The sequence below is a fragment of the Mixophyes fleayi genome, chromosome 11, assembly GCF_038048845.1.
Source record: "Mixophyes fleayi isolate aMixFle1 chromosome 11, aMixFle1.hap1, whole genome shotgun sequence".
In the NCBI taxonomy this organism is placed as follows: domain Eukaryota; kingdom Metazoa; phylum Chordata; class Amphibia; order Anura; family Limnodynastidae; genus Mixophyes; species Mixophyes fleayi.
This window is the reverse complement of record NC_134412.1, coordinates 55,574,478-55,596,580: the sequence shown is the minus strand read 5'-3', so window position 1 is coordinate 55,596,580 and position 22,103 is coordinate 55,574,478. Positions and strand designations below refer to the sequence as shown.

The following is a 22,103-nucleotide window of genomic DNA, read 5'->3' as shown; positions in this document are numbered from 1 at the left end:
AGATTACGTACTTTATTCGCTTCACCAGGATCCAAGAGTTATCAACATCTTGAAATTGTATCATTACATTTTGGCAACTGTGCTTGATCCTAGGTTTAAGAGCTATGTCTCAAGATCTCAAGAGATGCAATGAGCTCCTGGTCAGCAAGCTGACAGTGTAAGTAGTACATGACACAATGACGTCTCCTCCAGTTTCTCTGGAAATTGCTGCTAGGAAAAAACTTAGCTTTCCCAAGACACCCAGTGGTGATGCAGATGAGTCAGCACAACATTTTGACATTTGGTCTGGTCTAAAAAAATTGTCCAAAAATCGTGACAGCTCTTCCATAAAATGAACTACAAATTCCAAGAGGAAGGCCATTATCGGCAATTACATCAAAGTACACAGACTTCTGTGATGGTGGATTCCAGCGGGGATGAATTAGTATTGTTTAAGGATGATGTACACACTGATGAGGGTGAATATGATGACAGTGTAGATTACAGGTGCTGAGATCTAGCTGAGAGAAGGGAGCTAGCTGATGCTGATATGCTTGGTAATATTTTGGGTAGAATAGCATGATGGCAATTTTATATTTTTCAACAGTAAACTTTCACCTTTATTAGAGAGGTGTTTTTTTCTTTACAAAGATTCAAGCTTTTTAATTACATTTTTGTTTCCCTGACTTAAAACCACTATGCACTTGAACATAGACTTTAGCACATGAGGTAGAGGGATTAGTATCATCATGACTGAGACTGGAGAGTGACAAGAACAATGCCACCCCTCCTGTTTCTGTATGAGCTATGGTACAGTAAAATGTAACTGCAGATGTAGACCAAGACTGCCAGCCCTATTATTTCTATTTCCGCAATGACAATTAGCAATGGAGCAATGGAGCTCTCCTCTTTGTGTGTTACCTATATAACACAGTACAATGTGACTGCAGATTTACACCAAGACTGCCAGCCCTATTATTTGTATTTCAGCAATGACAATTAGCAATGGAGCTCTCCTCTTAGTGTGTTACCTATATAACACAGTACAATTTGACTGCAGATTTAGAAGACCAAGCCTGCCATACCTATTAATTCTATTTCAGCAATGACAATTAGTAATGGGGCAATGGAGCTCTCCTGAATGTCACTGGAGACTTTGAAGAACACTGTTACCCCTCCTCTTTCTTTTCTACCTATGACGCTGCCCAACTGCTCTAGAGACTGCCAAGCACTGTGCTACCCCTTCTGTGTCCCTGTGTGAAATGATGCTGGATCAGAATCCAAAACTCGCGAGATCCAACAACGTAACAATGACGTTTTGACTCATTTTCAATTCAGAGGGCGCGTGAAAATACTGAGCCCGCTCGGCTTGGTACTCGGATCTGCTAAGTTCGGTTCTCGGGGAACCGAGCCTGAGCATCTCTAGTTCTTAGTTGGTTGAAGGGATATATACAAAAATATAAAAATAAGCATACAGTCCATAGCAGATATATAACTGCAACTTGATTTTGCAACCAACAATCACAATCTCAAGGATTGATAAACAGGAATAGTGAAAATAAAGTCACAGCCACACTTCACAGTTGGATAGACAATCTCAGAAAGTGTTGCTTAATAGTATCAATAAATCACTTGCAAGTGCGGAGGAAGACAGAGATGTTTACCAGACCTTTAGCCGTTATTCAGCTTCCATAAGTCAGATTCTCCAGTGCATGTGACTGAGCTGCAGCTTTTCTCCTGTATGCTCGTTGTCTCACACAATAGAGACGGGATCCCAGCTGGTAGAGTTTTGTAAATGTCAAGGCTTTTCCAGCAATTTAGGGCTTTTCCCAAACAGCACTGCTTTCGATGTTAAGGATTACATTTAATGGAAAGCACAGCCTCTCCTCTCCATACTTGTGTAACTTAAATCAGGGCGGCATAAACAGCCGATGGGGCTCCATGAGCCTATGCTACAGTTATCTCCAAGTCATAGCACCTGCACAGTTTCACTTGAAGGAGATATCTTTCTTTCGTGTCAAAAATAAAAAGAGTATAAGAACTCAGTTGACTCCACACCATAAATCACACTGTCTGACGATTCATTGCCAGAAGCAATGAAACTGCCAGAAGGCAGTATATTCCTTATTAATGTAGCAGTTGGCCATATTGCTTATAATGGTATTATATTCAAGGTTTTTATACAAGAGCTCTTGTTATATGTATATTATATGTGATTTGTGAAAAAATATAGTAATCTTATCTTTTATCCACGGATATTTTGAGTGTTACATTTTTATAAGTTCTTTAGAACTACCTTCATCACTATCTAGTGATTCTTGTGTGCTGTCGCAAACTTTGTCTACATTTTTTAATTACTAAATGTGAATATTAATTATTTAATATTGTTTTTGTTTTTTTTTGGGGGGGGGGGGGGTAGGTGTATATTAAATCTAAGTACAATTAATTTAATGTCTGGGCATGTGGATGAGATGGCATTCCCAATTAAAAAGTAGACCTATCTCTGCCAACATGCCCGGACATGAAATTAAAATTACTTACATTTATTAAGTAGACCTATACCTAATAAGTATACCCCACACACAAGTCTTCCCCCTCCTCCTGCTACACACACACACACACACACACACACACACACACACCATTAGACAATAGTTAGACAAAACACACACACAATGACATGTATATTTATATAACAGGCAATGAATGTAATGTATTGCTCCAAAATCTATACTACACCACCTATAGTTAGAGGAGTTAACAAAATCTGTTGATGTTGTGTAAGATATTGTTACACTGTTTACTGTTTTATAATATATACATAAGCTTTACAATTAGAATGTTAATAATATAACACATTTTAAATGAAATGAAACTATATTTTGTGCATAGTTTTTCTTGAAGACATAAGAATAAGTTATTATATGAATATTGATCCTGTGGATTTAAGGGAAAATAAGAATTATATTTCTTAGGTTAAATTAAGAATTACCTTTGCGAGGAGTTGGTTAATGGTAGTAGTCATAAATTACGTTATTAAATGGTCATCCATACATTTGCCAGACTATTAAGGAGATTAAAACCCGTAAACACCCTAGAAACCCTTTTACAGGGACATACCTCCCAACAGAGGCGGGCTGGCCCGGGGGGGCAGCAGGGCATTGGTCCCCCGGGCCGCTCATTCTCACTGCTATTAGGGCCGGCCGGCCACCCCCAGGAGGCAATTTCAGCTGATTTTCACCGGCGGCCGCATCCCAGCCCGCGCCTGCCTCTCAATCATTCTTGAAGTCAGGACAAAGTCGTAAATGAGTGGAACATCACTAAAAATTGGTACTTGCCGTACCAGAATCAGGACAGCTGGCAACCATTGCTTTTGTATTTGAAGGGGATGGGAAGAGTTCGAGAGCAGCTTAACCCTGTCTCAAATGATAGCCACGCAAATGTGATAAAGTCAGGAATGTACCAAAACCATATATAATGATCTGCCAATTAATGATTTTAGAAAAGATTTTGACTTACATGTTAAAACTAAGGAGAGGACGTCTAAGTCATAAAAGCTATCTCTGGGGACAGCCAATCAAAAGGGGCAGTGGTGGCATTTTGGCATTTTTCTGGATATCTCCCATGATTTCATAATCAAAATTTTGACCACAATAATGTAACTCTGTCCACAGGTACGAAGGTGCACCCAGCCACATGCCTATAGAGTTGTACAGATCTTACATTTACATCTGTCCCGACTCCAGAACATCAGACCAAAGAAGTGGAAGAGCTTAATACTGGAGAGCTGTATACTGGGGTGCTGTATACCCGTGAACTAGACACTAGAAAGCTTTATAGTGGTGAGCTGGATTCTGCAGAACTTAACAATTGTAAGTTGGATATTGGAAAAATGTATTGAGATGTATTGAGATGTTGTATACTGGACACTAGTGATTTTATACAACAATTATATATTGTTATGCCACATTGCAAATACTACATACTCTATTTCATATGCATATGATAAACCACAATATAATCACATACTGTATATAATGTTCTCTGTATACAACTGGTTGCAAGACTTGGCCCTAGATTCAATCTCTGGGAGTGTTTCCAGACTGTAATTGGTATGTGAGGATAAATCTGCTGCCATACCAATAAAAGCTCGTCTATCAGCTGTGTGCATGTTAATTACCAGTTATAAGGAAAAAAAACCTGTGTTCTGCCATTCACTAAACTATTTTTCTTGGATCAAATCCAAGTAGCTTTAACTAATAAGCTTGATAAGCAATTCAGATCAGATCATTTTTATCATGCCTGTGCAAGAACAAAGATATGGCTGCCAGAATCATGTGCTGTGTGCAAAATAAATGAAAACATATAGAAATAAATAGAAACAAAGCCTGTCACGAATAAGTAGAAAAATGAAAATCACAGACACTATAGACACTTCATATTAGTCTGTGCTCTAGTGAAATGTACAATTTAAACACTCTAATACAGAAACACACACTATGGTCAGTTGTGTCAGAAGCCAGTCAACCTACCAGTATATACTGTATACTGCAGGTGGCTATATTTATCTATCAATACACAATTATATATATATATATATATATATATATATATATATATATATATATATATAGCCCGGGTTTAAATATTCAAGTTATTACCAAGGAGTTGGATGTAACTGTCAACCTTTTAAAAATAATTGGCAGCTTAGCAGCTCTTTCAACACACTCATGAGGTGGCTGCTCAGTGTCATTTATATTTTGATATTAAATGTCATCCAAATTCATCCAGTGGAATGTCCAGAACAAGCGCCCCGGGTCAAAGTTCTGCCCAGCTTACTCCAACATGAGGTCTAGCTGGGACCTTAACCCCCTAGTATGTCTACTGGGATCCAATGTTACCAGTCTGTGAAGTTTTCGTCCAAATCCATCCAGTGAAAGGCTCAGAACAGGCTCCCCGGGTCAAACTTCTACCCAGCGTACGACCCTAACCCCCCTAACACCTGGATCCAACTGGACCACTTCACATTGGTTTTATCCCAATTGGTGCAAGGGTGTCCGAATGCATGCTCAGGACAGGCTCCTCAGGTCAAAGCTCTGCCTAGCGTACACCAATGGGAGGTTGACTGGGACCTTAACCCCTGTAACACCTGGCCAGGATCCAACTGGACCACCTAACATTGGTTTTATCCCAAACTGTACAGGGGGTCCGAATGCAGGCTCAGAACAGGCTCCCCGGGTCAAAGCTCTGTCCAGTGTACACCAATGGGAAGTCTGATCGAGACCCTAACCATCATTAAACCTGCCGAGGATCCAACTGGAAAACCTCGCGTTGGTTTCATCTCCATCGGTGCAGGAGCGTCTGAATGCATAACCGGACAGATAAACAGAGCGATAATTGTTAACTTTGTACCTGGGCAAAACCTTGTTGCATTTATAGTTGGGATAGGGCAAGCCATATATCAACTTTAAATTTCAGTGTAAAAATAGAGCTATCAAGTATTTGTGTGATACATGAGAAAATAATCCTAGCTATAAATCTGTACACATATTTTGAATTTACCTGCCCCCTCAATTGTAACATGGTTTTGCATTGGTGCAAAGTTTTTCCTTTTTATGCTTTGCTCACCTTAATGACTCAGGCCCTATGTTGTAATAAAAGACATTGCTACAAGTATCAAGAATTAGATTATGTTAGTTGAGCTCGCCATGTGACTGGTTTCATGTAACAGTCAATGTAGGCATTATGCTACCATCCAGTAGATAATAGTGACCATTAAGTTCTGCCAGACAGTAAGGGGCTATCAGCAGGACCGCGAGAGGGGAGGGGGGCGGCATGCCAGGGGGCCCGGGCTCTCACTCTGTAATGTTGTTTTTTTTCTTTTAAACTTTTTTTTTAATCTTTTTTTTTTTTGCGCAGCGGGTGGGAGGGGGGGGGGGTGTCTTTGGTGCCGTGATTATGTGTATATACAAATACTCACATGATCGGCCCTCTTTCCCTCTCCCTTTGCACTGAATATCGGGCATGACATCATTATGCCACGACCAACTTTCAATGAGGAGCGGAGATAGAAGAAAGAAGACAGAAGAGTAATAGAGAAGAAAAGAAGATAAAGATGAAAGAAGACAATACAGAGGTAAGTGAAAGAGTGGAGGAACACAGAGAGGCACATGGGGATGAAGAAAAGGAGGGGAGATAAACGGCACAGGAGGATGAAGAATGGAGGGGGGAGAAAAAAGGCACAGGGGGATGAAAAAGGGGGGAGATAAAAGGCACAGGGGGATGAAGAAGTGGGGAGCAGCATTGCAGAGTGTGAAAAGCGGCAAAAGCAGCATGGCACAGTGTGACGAAGGGGGGAAAAGCAGCATGGAGGGCACAGTGTGATCATAAGGGGGTATAGCAAGGTGATGATGCAGGGGCACAGTAATGTGTGTGTGATTGCACAGGGAGCTCTTGGCAATGTAGTGTGTGTGAGGTAGATGGTGGTTAATTAATGGGTGCTATTTTGTTTGCGGGGTAACAGTGGGGCAATGTAATAGTGGGGACTATTAATTTAATATGTGGTGGTTTGGGGGCTAATAAATGTGGCGATGAGTTTATGGAGAATGAGGTCTCTTTATTAAATGTGACTATGAATTTAATGGCAGTGATGGTTGCGGAAAATAGGTATATTTCTGAAATGTAAATACTATGAATTTATTGCTGTGGCTGTATGTAGGGAGGGAAATAGGTTTATTTATTAAATGGGAATACCATTATTTTAATGTTGGGGCTGGAGGAAGGCCTAATTATTAGTCGTGGGTACTATTGACTGTGAACTCTTTCTGTACACACTGCATGCTTTCTATATTACACTGTGCTGCTAGATGTCCTGAAAGTCAAGAGTGCCTGGGCATATGCCCCATTCTGCCGAATTCAGGGCCTAGCGCTTTTCCCCACCAGCCACGCCCCAATGATGCATAGCCACACCCTCAATTGTATGACAGTCAGTCAGTCACAATTTTGCGCTGCCGCGCCAAATTTTTCGGCATGCACACCTGTAAGGGGGGCCCCATTTAGTTGTTGTACCGGGGCCCTGAATTCCTTTTGGCAGCCCTGGCTATCAGTGAGCTATTATGTGTATGCAGTTATGTAATCCGAGCTAAAATCAGGTCATATTTAAGTAAGAATATAAACAATACTGGCCATGAAAATGCAGAACATTACAGTGTGTGTCATGTTCATATTAACATCAAATTTTGTTAAACTGCCTATGCAGAAAATCACTAAATTTTTAGCATTATTCTGTAGAAGACTAGTCCATATTTTAAAGGTCATGAGTCTAATTCCCGACCACAGCCTTATCTGTGTGGAGTTTGTATGTTCTCCCCGTGTTTGCATGGGTTTCCTCTGGGTGGTCCGGTTTCCTCCCACACTCCAAAAACATAATAGTAGGTTAATTGGCTGCTATTAAATTGACCTTGGTCTATGTGTGTATGTTAGGGAATTTAGACTGTACGCTCCCGTGGGGCAGGGACTGATGTGAGTGAGTTCTCTGTACAGCGTTGCAGCATTAGCGGCACTATATAAATAGTTGATGATGATGATGACGATGAAGCCTTTTTTAGTGGTTAGAGAGCTATAAATCAATGGTTTAACTCAATTCCTTATGCAAACTGTTGTGCTACAATTGTTGAAACTGCACCAGTAAAGAAAAACATAATCTGATTGGTTGCTGTGGGTTACAAAATATTTTAATTATGCACCTTTTTTAAAATAAAGGTCTCAAACATGCTCTTGAATACTTTGCAGCATACTTGAACTATTACAGACACTTGACCTGTACACACTTTAAAAATGAAGGTTCTTCACAGTTCTGTTGGTATGTGCATGTTTGGAAAGAATATAGAGAATTCATAATAACACTCACTGAAAAATTACACATTTACCTTAAAAACAATAAAGTGATCAAGGCCGTGTATTTAATTACTGGAATTTAAGGTAAACCTGTTTATTATTTATAATCCAGCAAAGTATTTATAATTCACGTGAAGTCACTGCTAAAAATCTTTTGATAATTGTCATGCTGTAACAAGAAAATTCTCTTTAAAAACAAAAAGTTAATTAATGCTTTAAAATAAGTAGTCAATTGCTCAAATTATACGACCTGTTAGCTTATTTGGTAAATGTGACAAATGATTTTAAATATAGCCATAAATGTACAAGGTATTAAAGAAAGCATTATCTGTACTCTTCTGCATAGGTAAATGGTATATGGAAAAAATGCATGACACAGTTGTTTTAAGAACAGTACAAACGGACCAGCAACAAAAGAGAAATGAAGTTTAAAAACTGATTTGTAAGGAAAAAGTAAGAGGTCTCTTGTTTAGCACAAGAAATCTATTAAACTCATATGGAACTACACCTTTTGTAATTCATATTTTACAATTCATAATCCAATTATATATTTATGCTGCAAATAAAACATCTATGTAAGTTATTTTTAAAACACTCATCAGTCTCCATAAGAAACCAGCTAAAATATTTCCAAGTGAATTTGGTGGGATTCCACAGCCCTAAAATTATTCATAAGAACATTTCTTGCCAGCTAGCCTTATAACTTATACATATCATTACACTCAAAGGTAAGTTGGTCTGCAAGTGGTTACTGTAGTAGAAAACTGTATTTGAGCTAAAAAAAAAATTATGTAAAAGGTAAAATATAGCCTATTTATAAGGATGTTATTCTCCATGTATATTTCATTTTAAACCTATCCTGCAAATGAAGCCTTAGGGTTCATTAGAAATGTAAAGAAAACATAAATGAAACTACCAAAGGCACACAGGTTACTCTTGCAATTTAGTTAGTAAAGTACCCCCATTGAAGGAACATTAAGCATACAAAATTTTGTATTTAATCCTATACACTAAAAATATATAATTAATCCTGCTCTCATATCTGTGCAGGGATTTACTGAGAAGCCCTGCTGGGGAAACATTTTCTTACACTCCCCATACGTACATGACCTGTGACATAGAATCTTTATATTCAGTCATTGATCACAAGTATTGTACCCAAGCTATTTTATTATCATCATCATCATCATTGCTTGTTTGTATGGTGCCACAGTTTCTGGATCATTTGTTTGGGCCCTATTTAGATTTTATTCCGTGAAAGGAAGGGGCAAAGTCTAACATTAGGAACTCGGGTATAAATAAATGTTGGTACGACTGAAAGTACAGGATCTACAGTTGTATTAATAAAAGGTAATTCTATTAGAGGATCCTTGAAGCTAGATTCACAATTTAAGTTATAATTAAGTATTAACTAGTATTAAGTATTTTTAGTTCTTATTTCCAGGAGCAAATCTCAACCCTTATTGTTTGTAAAAGGGGATCTGAAAGGTGTAGCGTTGAGGAGAGTGCGAGTATCTGACCAGTGCTATTCATACTGATAAGCTGTTTTATCGGTTTACAAGTGTAAGTGTAAAACACTAGTGGGTATGTTTACTAAACTGCAGATTTGAAAAAGTGGAGATGTTGCCTATAGCAACCAATCAGATTCCAGCTGTTATTTTGTAAAATGTACTAAATAAATGACAACTAGAATCTGATTGGTTGCTATAAGGGGTAAGGAAGGGAACGATGGCAGGGTGCAGGGGGATATGAAGGAGACTCAGCTTGGCATCTTGGTGATTGTTAGATATTCAGCATGCGACTTGAAACTAGTTCCATAGTGTCAATCTCCACTTTAATAAGTTCTTGGTTGGTCTACTCCATAACTAGCAAGCCAGGGTTGCCAGATATTTCAAAATTTGATGGGTCGGTCATTAGTTATGCTTGTAATATGCTCACAGCAGTAAGTCTGCCAGATTCTATTAATCACTTCGGGTAGCGCAGCGGGTTCAGGCTGTTTCCAGTTTGCTGCTACTGCACATTTGGCGGCATTAAGTATATGGCTTACAAGCTCTGTTGTATGTTTGTCAGTGTTGGGTACAAGTCTGTGTAGGAGAGAATAGGAAGGGCAGGGGGGAATTTGTAATGAGGTGACTCTATGAATTTGATTGTGGACCTTTTGCCAGAATCTCATCACCTTGGGGCATGACCATCAAATATGATGAAACGAGCCCTCATGCCCACAGGATCTCCAGCATAAACTAGAGGAGTCAGGATATATGGCTTTTAGACAGGTGGGGACCAAATACGATCTATAAAGTAACTTATATGCATTTTCCTTGGTCTTCACACAGATAGAGTTCATGGTGACACGTGTCCTGATCTTGGACCTTTCCACCGCTTCCAGCACCTCACCAAGGTCTTTCTCCCACTTTAGTTCATAGCGGTCTTTGTCTGGTCGATGGGATGCCACCAGAAGGCTGTAAAATGTAGACATTAAGCCAGTAAGGGGGGGGGGATTTACTTTTATAAAAGGATTCTAAAGGTTTGAGTTGGTAAAAAGTTTTAAATGCTGGTATTGAATTATTTAAATGTCTTAGTTGAAGATATTGGTAGAAGCAATTATGAGGAATATCATATCGCCGTTGGAGGTCTACAAATTCAGGGAAAATACGCATAACAGCTATGTCTGTTAGGAACCTGAGTCCACGACAGGACCAGAGTTGGGAGAAAGATTGTTGTTGCCCAGGTGGGAATGTTGGACTATTCCACAGTGGGAACATCATTTCGTTATGTGCCACCAGGTAAGATGTTTGGGTACTATAGTTCCATATCTGGAGTGAGAAGCGAGCAGTGGGTGGGAGCAGGGAGAGTGGCGGGCGGTGTTTGATCGATATCTATAGAAGGGTTTAAGGTGAGAGCAGGTTCATGAGACTAGCTTCTATGTCAACCCACAACCTTGTGTTGGACAGTGAGTGGAATAGGACTAGTTGTGTCAGATTTGTAGCAATGTAGTATCAAGGGATATTTAGGAGGCCCAGCCCTCCCTCTGAGGTTCGGTGATGAAGAGTACGGGCTTGTATGCGGGGTCGTTTGCCTGCCCAGTTAAACCGAGCAGTTTGCTTCTGCAGGGTTTTTAGTGTGAGTGACGGTACTCGTATAAGCAGTGCTTGAAACAAATAAAGAATCCGTGGCATCAAATTCATTTTTACCGCCATTATGTGACCCAGCCAAGAGATGTGTAAGCTATCCCATTTCTCAAGGTCTCGTTTGAGTGAATTTAAAAGTCGGGGAATGTTAGCAGCATATAGTTGACTATATTGACCTGTTAAGTAGATTCCCAGGTACTTGAGCTCATCTAGTTGCCATCTGAAGTTTGATTGGTGTCTCACGGAATCTAAGAGGCGGGGAGGTTAGTTGAGAGGAAGGATTTTGGATTTGTCCATATTAATTTTAAAGATACTGCGCCGTAATCATTGAGTTCACTCTGTGAGGAGGATAGGGAAGCGAGGGGGTTGGTAATTGTAAGTAGAATATCATCCGCATACATAGAGATCTTGTAGTCAGTTTTACCAGCCTCGATTCCTGTGATCATCGGGTTATTACGAACTCGAGATGCCAGTGGCTCTTTGTTAGGGCAAGTAGCAAAGGGGAGAGTGGGCAGCCTTGCAGAGTGCAGTTCGCTATTTGAAATGGGGGTGACGTGGCACCATTAGCCCAGACAGTAGCCGAGGGATTGTAATATAGGGGGGCTAGGCCACACAAAAATTGACCTTTAAATCCCATTGCTTTAAGGGTAGCTCTCATGGATGGCCAAGAGACCTAGTCGAATGCTTTTTCTGCGTCAAGAGACACCACAAGAGCAGAGGTCTGAGCCCGGTTAGCCGCTTCGATTAAGTCAACTGCTCGTCTTCTGTTGTCTGTTTCCTGGCGAGCAGGGATGAAGCCCACCTGGTCAGGGTGGACCAGGGCGGGAATCACTCAGGCCAGTCTGTTCGCTTGTAATTTAGCAAATAGTTTTAAATCTACTTTCAGTAGAGAGATAGGTCGATAGCTTTCAAAGAGACTAGGTTTTCACCCCTCCTTGGCGATAACAATAACATCTGCTCTGGTGGTGTTCCTTTCAAATTTTTTGCAGATCAGACTCGCTTCAAACAGGGAAAGCAGTATAGGTGTTAGGTCAGGGGCAAATTATTTATCGTACAGTAATGTAAGGCCATCTGGGCCCGGTGTTGCTGAGTTTCTGAGGATCTTAATGGTCTCTTTAATCTCCTTTTAACGTGACCTCAACATTGAGAATTGACAGTTGCACTTCAGTGAGGCTCAGAAGAGAACATGTTTGGAGGTATTCCTATATTTGGGTATGAAAGATGTCACATCTCCACTTTTTCAAGCCCGCAGTTTAGTAAATATACTCCTAGGGGGTATATTTTCTAAACAGCGGGATTGAAAAAGTGGAGATGGTGCCTTATTTTTACTGCACTTTCCACATCTGATCCATGTAAGAAGAACATCTGTGTCTGTGAGGTTCAACTTGAAAAAATTCAGAATAGCTTGGGCATATGGTAGCAGATGTTGAGGCCTCTGGAAGTCTCTTCCAATCTGCTTCAGATATCAGTTTATATAGATGTTCTGGAAATAAGACCTCCCGAGGCTGACAGGCTGAGCAGTGGCAAATTTAGAAATAGAGTGCTGGAGGATATTGCAAAAGGTCTAGTGGGGGCAGCACAGTGGCTTAGTGGTTAGCACTCCTGCCTCACAGTGCTGGGGTCATGAGTCCAATTCCCATCCATGACCTCATCTGTGTGGAGTTTGTATGTTCTCCCTGTGTCTGCGTGGGTTTCCTCCGGATGCTCCGGTTTCCTCCCACACTCCAAAAACATACTAAGAGGTTAATTGGCTGCTATCAAAATTGACCCTAGTCTGTCTCTCTCTGTCTGTATATGTGTGTACATTAGGGAATTTAGACTGTAAGCTCCAATTGAGCAGGGACTGATGTGAATGAGTTCTCTGTACATCGCTGCGGAATCAGTGGCGCTATATAAATAAATGGTGATGATGATGATGATGCAATAGAAGTCTGAGCATAGTCCAGGTGAACTCTTCCCTCACTAACTTCTTGCAAAGTGTGTGTAAGGCTAGAGTTTGAGCCAAACAGCAGAGTTTACACACTACTACTAAAGTACCTTCCTTCTGGGTCAAAGTTGGTTATAGAAGGTGTTGAGGTGATACTATGGTATATGATCAATGCAACAGTGCTGCACTTGCTGTTGGTAGATGAGGAAAACTATTCGAAAAATTGCTTCCCTTAACAGATGAATGAGGATCTGTAAAGTTCTATTTCTGTTGATAACATGACCATAAATCCCACCCCGCAAGCTTGCTGCCTAGGTGTAATCCTTGACTCACAAGTATTCTTTGTTCCCCATATCGACTTTGTATCTAAATCATGTTACATACATCTAAAGAAAATTTCCAGAATACGCACATATTTCACAGAAGACACTGCAAAATCCTTAATTCATGCACTCATCAACTCTCGCATCTATTATTGCAATTCCCTCCTCACTGGTCTTCCAAAAATCAGACTCGAACCCCTACAAACAGTCTGTCAGTCTCTACATTGGTTGTCTGTTTTTCAACGAATCCAATATAAAATTCTTCTACTAACATACAAGGCCATCAATAAAATTGCACTGACATACATTTCCTTACTTGTCTTGAAATATCTCCCTACTCGACACCTCCGTCCTGCACAAGATCTGCGTCTCTCTTCCACTCTCATCACATCCTCTCATTCCCGGTTACAGGACTTTTTTTGGGCTGCATCCACTTTGTGAAATTCACTTCCTCGCACAATAAGACTTTTTCCTAGTCTTCAAATCTTCAAGCGTTCTGTGAAAACCCACCTCTTCAGACAATCTTATGATATTCCTCAACCACCATCTTAATCTCCATAGTTTACCCTATTACCAACCTCTACACAGCTAACACAAGACAACAACCCTCTGACCAACATTGCTTTGTGACTTAACACTAAATACTTTTACCTTTGCATTCTAGCTGGTCCAATGTGCAATATGGTGTAGCACACGCCCTTGTGTTTCAAACTCACATTGTCCTATAGATTGTAAGCTTGCGAGCAGGGTTCTCTTACCTCTCTGTCTGTCTGTATTACCAATAATTTTTTTATTAATGTTTGTTCCCAATTGTAAAACGCTTCGGAATTTGCCGGTGCTATATAAATAAATGTTGATGATGATATTACACTTTTTAAAAACGTACTAGGCCACTAACTTCAAAAAAATTAATTTTAAAACTCAGTGAGGTCTGAGGGTAGATATAAAGTTAAGCTTATATATGAAAATCAGGTTTGGAAAGTCTCCCGACTCTCTCTTATAGAGGATAGGCGGAAAAGGATCATGGAAAGGGGTGGTTTAGAGTGGTCTCAGTGTCAGGTCCCATGCTAGTTCAGTAACTGTCTTTGCTGTTGGTCCACAAGTCTCACATGCTCTGAAATATTCAATGGTTGCACATAGGGGTCGCTGTTTTGGATCCCGTCTCTTTTACAACATAGTGCTGCTGCTTTGCTTCTGCAGGCATATGGTAACTCTGGGTTGAGGTGGTGCACCTTGTGCAGTGAGTCACAGACTCAGGTAATAAACTTGCTGCATCCTTTTCATCCCATCTGTGTAAACCATCCAGCATTTGAGACTTATTTCATGCCTAAATAGGCAACTTCCTGGGTACAATACTTGACACTTTATAGAGCTTCTTTCCTTGAACCAGCACTCCTGGATGCTGTAGTTACCTGGAAACCTTTGTGTGTTTTACCCTTGGCTCTTGGACTACTAACCTTACTGGTTTTGATGCATTGCTTTTGGATGACTAGTCCCTCTGGCTTTGACCACTGGCTCTCTTATGGCTAACTTCTCTCGTTCTGGATGCCTGGCTAATCCCTGGACTTGCTACTACAGGAGTTTTTAGACCCATTATTTGCACTTAAAGGTTAATATTAATAATTCCAGAAAAATGAGCACTTTAGCGGAAACAATCAAGTGAGCCAAAATCAACCCCCAGCTGTTAAGTCTGTGACTTATAATTCAATAAGCTTCTTTCTAAGCGATACCACAGTGGTTTATGCACACATATCCAATTGTAAAGCGCTACAGAATTTTCTGGCACTATATAAATAAATGTTGATGATGATGATTTACTGTCATACTTCTCAAATCATACTACACAGATTGATAGATTCATACACCAATATGTATAACACAAAAATAAGATACGTTGTATCCCTCCGCCGGATATAGAAAATAAAACTACATACATCACACTCTCGTGGTCTCAATTACTTCTCTTTCTCTGCTACTATATCCATACCACATCCCAATTTCATCAGAACAGTCCTTATTTTAGGGCTCTGCCCGCATTCCTGCCCAGAGACATGTTTAACTCACGAGTGGGAATGTTGGGAGATACCAGGTGCTGCACTGTTCCCTTCCCCTGGAGGGGAAAGAAGAGTTGTAATGGGCATCCTAGTGCTTTACAGCACTTGGCAGCCCTCTGGGGCTGTGACCACACCCCTGTCATGACCTGGCCATGCCCCATGTAGCTGTGGCCACACACCCTGTTGCGATGTTGTGTCCTGGAATTTTGGGAGGATACTATATCTCTTTAAAATGTATTTACTAGTTACTGGTTACTAATTACTGGTAGATACCTACTAAGCTGAACATATCACATTCAAACGGCAAGCTAAACCAATAAGTCTTCTGAGAGTACAATGCAGGATTGGTCCATGAAATAACATGTACTTCCCCCTCAACCAGTCAGGCTCAGCATATTATGCTCAATCACCCTTCTCCCCGAATAACCCGAAGACACCCTAAGACTACACACAAAACAGTATTATTATGATAATAACTAATAATTGAGTTGCACTCTGCCATTTTTTAATTTTTTTGTGATTTTTCTTGTTGTTGTTCTTTTCTTACATTGAGCCACTTTCTGAAGTGGCAGAAGAGCAGTAAGTATTAAATACGTAATAGGTTTTTCTATAATAAATGTTCATTTCTAAATTTATTGGAAATTATGTTTCAATGCAAAGGTTAGTTTCAGTTTTTTTCTTTGCTGTGGCTTCCAATAAAAGTTATAAATACCCCAGTTTCATCAATTTCTCAATTAGCTGGAATGAAAAGCTTCCTTATAAATGGGTTTATAAAATAATCTACATATTAATGGCAAATTTGGCTGTCTGTACAACTTCTCTCTGCGACCACAGACTTCTCTGTCATGGAAACCCTACCTCATATTTCCTAGCAGCTCTCCTATAAATAGTAGAGTGTGGTAGGGACAAGCAGAAGAGACAGGCAGATTTGGGAGGGAGTCACACTGCCTGTGGTTGCAAATGGAATCTGAGCCTTGAGCTGTTTTATTGCATGTAGAAAAGGAGGGAGCAGGGGAAAAAGTACTAGTAAGACACTGGCTGTATAATAGAATGAACGTGAGGATAAGTGTGTCACACAATCTAAAGGACATTGGAACCTTCGAGAAGATTGGATTCCTTAACCATATACATACCAAAGGAAACACATAGCATGCATACATTAGTAACAATAGATTTCTCTCATGTGACATCATCACCAAGCTGCCTGAACCCTGATTCTATCAGCTAGTGTTAGTATCCTGCCTGCATAGAAAGAACTGTTGCAAAGAAGGTAACGCAGACAGGGGCGCACGGAGGATTTTTCAGGGGGGTTTCCTCCACCCCAAAAAAAAAAACCGCGGCAGCTCCATTTCGGCTGCACCGCCGCGGACGCTTCTTAGACAGCACCGCGGCTGCTGTATACTACAGTGCCGATATGTAGGGCACTTTTTTAGCGGAGGGGAGGTTTCTGGAGACCCAGAAACCCCCTCTGCGTGCGCCACTGGCAGAATAAAGTTTAAAGCGGTATGGGTTAGACAGTACTAAGGCTGCATGGCAGTCAGTGCCTGTGAACCAGATAAACCAAACTAAACAGGTTTAACATGTATCTGCAAAACGATAACTCAAATTTTTCATTTTGTTTTGTACAATCTATAGGCCTCTGCAACACTGTCCTCTCCTGGATTTCCTCTTACCTCACCAACGGCTTCTTCTCAGTCTCTACTCATGACTCTACATCGCCCCCTCTTCCCTTACCTGTTGATGTTCCTTAAGGTCCGTTCTTGGCCCCCTGCTTTTCTCCCACTACACCTCCTAGCTTGGTGTCCTCATCCACTCCTTTGGCCTCCAGTACCACCTCTATGCTGATGATACCCAAGTTTATCTTTCATCCCCTGAACTCTCCCCTTCCCTTCTGTTTCGTGTCGCCTGCTGTCTTTCGGCCATCTCATTTTGGATGTCCTAACACTTCCTTAAACTCAATATTTCCAAGACTGAACTTAGCGTTTTTCACCCTTCCAAGACTCTCCCACCTCCCCCTCTCTATTTCTGTTAATAACACTACCCTCGATTCTGTCCCTCAAGTCCGATGCCTTGGGGTCATCCTTGATTCCTCCCTCTCCTTCAAGCCTCACATTCTGTCCCTCTCAAAAGCCTGCTTCTTCCACCTTCGGAATATATCTAAGATACACCCCTTTCTCACCACGAAAGCTACGAAAATCCTTGTTCACTTGCTTGTAATCTCTCGCCTTGACTACTGTAACCTCCTTCTCTCTGGCCTACCTGACTCTCACCTTGGCCCTCTTAAGTCTATCCTCAATGCTGCTGCCCACCTCATGTTTCTCTCCCACCGCTCTATCTCTGCTGTCTACCTCCAACAGCCCCTTGGCCTACAGAATTAAATTTAAACTCCACACACTCACCTTTGAAGCTCTTAATCAATCCTCCCCCACATCTCTAAACTCATCTCTACCTACACTCCTAGCCGCCCCCTCTGCTCTGCCTGTGACCGCTGCCTCACTACTACACTGATCACCTCTTTACACTCCTGTCTCCAGGACTTTGCCCAGGCTCCTCCCCAGCTGTAGAACGATCTTACACATTCCATCAGGTTAGCACCTACTCTCAAAGGCTTCAAGCGTGCCCTCAAGACTCATTTCTTTATTCAAGTCTATCAGTCCTCCTCCTAACTCCCTTGTGCCGGCTCTCTCCCCCAGTTAGTACCACCCTATTTGTGTCTCCCCTTTCCTTTAGGATGTAAGCTCTCAGGAGCAGGGCCCTCTTTCCTTGTGTGCTCCTTCTACTATTCCATCACCCTCTGTACCTCTTGGCCTGCTTCCCTAGCCCTGTTTTCTTAGCTTCGGCCTACGTCTCACTGATTTTTACCATCACTTTCACACATTGTCCCAGAAATAATTTGATTTGCATTACCATGTTATCTGTGTGTGTTTTTTGTTTTTGTGCTTTTTGTTCTTTCTGTATCATGGGTCACTGTTTTCTGTATATGTCATGTACGGAACTGCAGACCCTTTGTGGCGCCTTATAAATTAAGATAATAATAATAATAATACATGCTTGCCAACTCTCTCGGAATATCTGGGAGGCTCCTGTCGAAGTCGTATAATTAGATGAAAGTATATTGATTAATATTGTTTTACAGTGCGATTGCAATCAGTACGCCACGTGTTACGTGTCATGGCGCGATTGCATGATAAAACACGCACGCATACACTTTCACATTCATTTATTTATATATTTCATATTTATAATGGTTCCATTCCACAGTCGTTTATGTGCAGATGGTATTTGGTTTATAGCTATATATATTATAAGGTTATATGTACACTTTAGTGATATTTAAGGTTCAGGTTACAGGAAACATATCATGTTTAGTATCATTCTAATCCCCAATTAATTCGCAGACATCCGGTGCAATCGCCAAATAGAATGCACATTGCGTATGGTAGTTATAGATTGTAGGAAATAAATGATTAGAGTGATATTGTCTGTGTAGTGTAAATAGACTAGTTTAAACTGGATTCTGGGCGGGAAAATCGGAGTGCATCATCTGGAGAGCAGATCCCCACCCTTGGAATGTTGACCCCCACCCTTGGAGGGGGTTGTTTGAACTGGCCAATGACCGGCATTGCACTGGACCCTTCTGAAGCTTGGACCTATGGAAGCAAGCCAACTCATCTGTATTGTTTTCACTGTATCATTAAGTGTTTATATACAGATCCCTGGAACCAGATAAACAGTCATCTCTGACCACAGTCTTCTGGACTGAAGGACTGTAGCTGGTGCCAGTGGAGCGCAGCGGGCGCAGCGTATGTATGTATGTATAATATATCGGCTGTACTTTACTTATTTATTGAACTGCTAAACTTTTGCTTTTGCTAAATAAATTGCTTGTGCTTTGGAACCGCACAAATCGCTTAGACAATGCTTATTGGAAACGATAAAATTAGTTTAATAAACCTGGGGTAGGCCTCCTGGACTCCTGGGAGATTAGGTCAACCTCCCACATCTACCCACTTCCTAGTGAAGTGGGAAGAATTAGAGCCACAATGACAGGACTCTTAGGGAATTACGTAATTTTGGCCCCGCCCCATGCTGTAAAATGACGTGTTCGTGTCATTAAGTCACAGGGCCAAAAAATAACTCTATTTTCTAAGCCCCGCCCCCTGCACCCATACGCTTTCCATGAACTCCCGGAGGGGCACTTGAAAAAGTAGACAAGCATGGTTTTGTAAATATGTAAACTTGGGCCTAATAGATGTAATGGAAAACTAACTTGTTCTTTAAAGCTCACAAGTATATTTAGTAGTATGAGTGCAACTAAGGACATCTAAATACTTAATTATGGATAGCTATCAAATTCTGTTTATTCTGGAATTTTTACAGTCTCCAGAGCAAACTTTTCCGGGAGACTCCCAAACTCTGCTTTGGACTCCCAGACAATGTCCCCCACCTCAATTTCTCCCCTAAGGGAGAAACTGAAGAAGTCAGCAAGTATACTCCAGAGACAAGTTTTTTTTACTGTGCTGTTGCATCCTCGCTGGTCACACACTGTGCCCTTTAAGTGATTAGGGTCTCCAAGAGAAATTTCAGGACCTGGTACAACAATGGTACAACAACTTCTTGGGGTCCTTTCCATAGTCACTGAAGGGGGAGGGGCCACACCATGCTTGTGGCTCCTCCCACTACACAGACAGGCATGGGTCCAGCTACTTTGTACCAGCTATCTCCCACCCTCTTGGTGGCCCTGTAGGTGAACATGCCTCCAACTTAACACATACTTGCAAACTTTATGTTGGCCACGTCCGGGAGTTCCTGGAGGGCAGGAGGGGTGTATGGGTGGAGGGGGCAGAGCTTTGCGAATCGCCTCATTTTGGCCCCACCTCCAGTGACGTAGTGTCTGTTTTGGGTCTTTTTACTGTTGTAAAAAGACCCAAAACAGGCGTTACATCACTGGGGTGGGGCCAAAGTGACGGGATTCACGAAGCCCCATCCCCTCCGTCCATACATTTCGGCTCTAATCTGCAGATGCGGGAGAATTGCCGGCTCTCCCGAGATTCCAGGAGGCCTACCCGGTCATTTCAGGAGAGTTGGCATTTATGACTTAACATGACTCTAATAATACAAGGATCATTACTATTTTTTTAAGATTCCACTTAGACCTGAAATTATGCAACAGACATAATATGACCAAGCAGTAAAATGGCTTTCAAAGCATAGAACAAAATAATTGGCATTGAACAGTTGATTAAAATAAAAATAATCAATCAGTGGCATTTTCAGGGACATAACTGGGACTGACCCTAAAAATTAGGGACATTTGGTGAATATTCATCTATCGGTTTTAAATCTACCACATGGAACATTTAGATAAACCACAGGTGGTGCAACAGTCAAATATGATTTTCTCCACAGATTTAGGACTGTTTGTGTATACCCATCTGAAGATTATGTTTATCTGTGCATACATATCAAGCTGATGAGAGATTATAATGAGAGATTATATGTACATTAAATATGTAAATAAAAGTACCTTTCTGAACACCACGTTGTAGCTGTGACCTGCAGGAGCGTCCACAGAGAATGACGTGTGTAGAAGTACAGCTCTGTAGAACACCCTCTGGGATTATAAATAGACTACTATGAAAATCAAGCTCACACTCCTTTTCCTTCACTTGACAACCCCCCACTTTTCTCTTACTTTTCTCAGTGATGTTTCCTGTTTTCTCCTCCTCCTCTCCTTGCATGCATCTATAGATAGACAAGTTTCAGCCCTTCAGACTCCGGGTATTACTACAGGCCAGAAATCACAAGTTCAGCAACAGCTGGAGTGAGAAAGGCTGTCTATTACTTCCTCACTCTTTCCTGTCCTCTCTTACCTCTGAATGCAGTTCTTTCTCTTTTCTACTCTCTCCGTTATCCCTTCAAATAAGTCTCCTGTTTTTTCTTCCTATCCAGAGTATTTCAGTTTCTTGTTGTCAAGTATTTCTCTATCCTGTCCCAATGCAAACTCTTCTTTCGTGGCCACACTCTTCTCTTGATTTGTTTTCTCTCCCCTTTCCAGTCTGGAGTTATGACACACAGCTGCTAGTTACTAGTGAAACAGCTGCAGTTTTCCCATAGACTGGAATCTTCATTATGGGGAGTATGATGAGTGTGAGCAAAGGAATATGAGACATTTTTTAACACACTACACAAAAATAAGAAAATAAAACAGATACAGTACAATAACATTTGTTTTGTACATAGAACATACTGCCCATGTCTTTAGGAGCGGCACACAAAATTTAGCACACACCTTCAACCTAGCACATTGCTAGCCAGTCATCAAAGGGTTAACATGCTTCACCCTGGTAGTCAAAGGGTTAACACAGTGACGTTCTTATCCTCTAAAAAGGACTTGAGAGTTAATTTAGAGCAGTAAATACACAACCCATTAAAAGTTTTTAGCTGTCACACGTACAGTGCTTATATATAAAAGTTTTAAAAAATGGCATGTTTATAAAGATTGCAAGCACAAAATAAAAAGGAGAAATAACAGAAAACCTATATGTGACAAGCCTGCTTCAGCGATGTGTAAAATATATGACTGTAAAGTAACTCACTTGTAATGACACAGTGCCACCAGCTGAGTCTCACTGGCTACGTGCAGTCAGTAGGGGTCAGAACTTCTTTTCAGGGGTTGACTTGATAAACAGCTTCCTGACTCGACCAGACACAATAACCACAGCTGTAAATGGGCATAAGCCATCTTGGCACATTTATTAATAGGAAGGTATGACAGGAGAGAGTTGGTGGCGTG

General features: G+C 41.0%; 1 protein-coding gene and 1 long non-coding RNA gene across 2 annotated transcripts in view; one reads left to right on the top strand and one right to left on the bottom strand.

Moving 5' to 3' along the window:
• The window catches only part of LOC142106760 (uncharacterized), a 48,642-nt gene extending 44,450 nt beyond the window's left edge, over positions 1–4,192 (top strand). The window contains exon 5 of the long non-coding RNA XR_012679780.1: positions 3,654–4,192. This is a non-coding gene — a long non-coding RNA (uncharacterized LOC142106760). The remainder of the gene's footprint in view (positions 1–3,653) is intronic.
• LOC142106758 (FXYD domain-containing ion transport regulator 6-like) overlaps positions 1–21,341 on the bottom strand; it is a 99,906-nt gene extending 78,565 nt beyond the window's left edge. The window contains exons 1-3 of the mRNA XM_075189760.1: positions 21,181–21,341; positions 21,003–21,094; positions 20,835–20,921 (exon numbers count right to left, since the gene is read on the bottom strand). Of these exons, the coding sequence (XP_075045861.1) occupies positions 20,835–20,921; positions 21,003–21,048 (133 nt within the window). The 5' untranslated portion in view covers positions 21,049–21,094; positions 21,181–21,341. The remainder of the gene's footprint in view (positions 1–20,834; positions 20,922–21,002; positions 21,095–21,180) is intronic.
• Between the last annotated feature and the right edge of the window lie 762 nt (positions 21,342–22,103).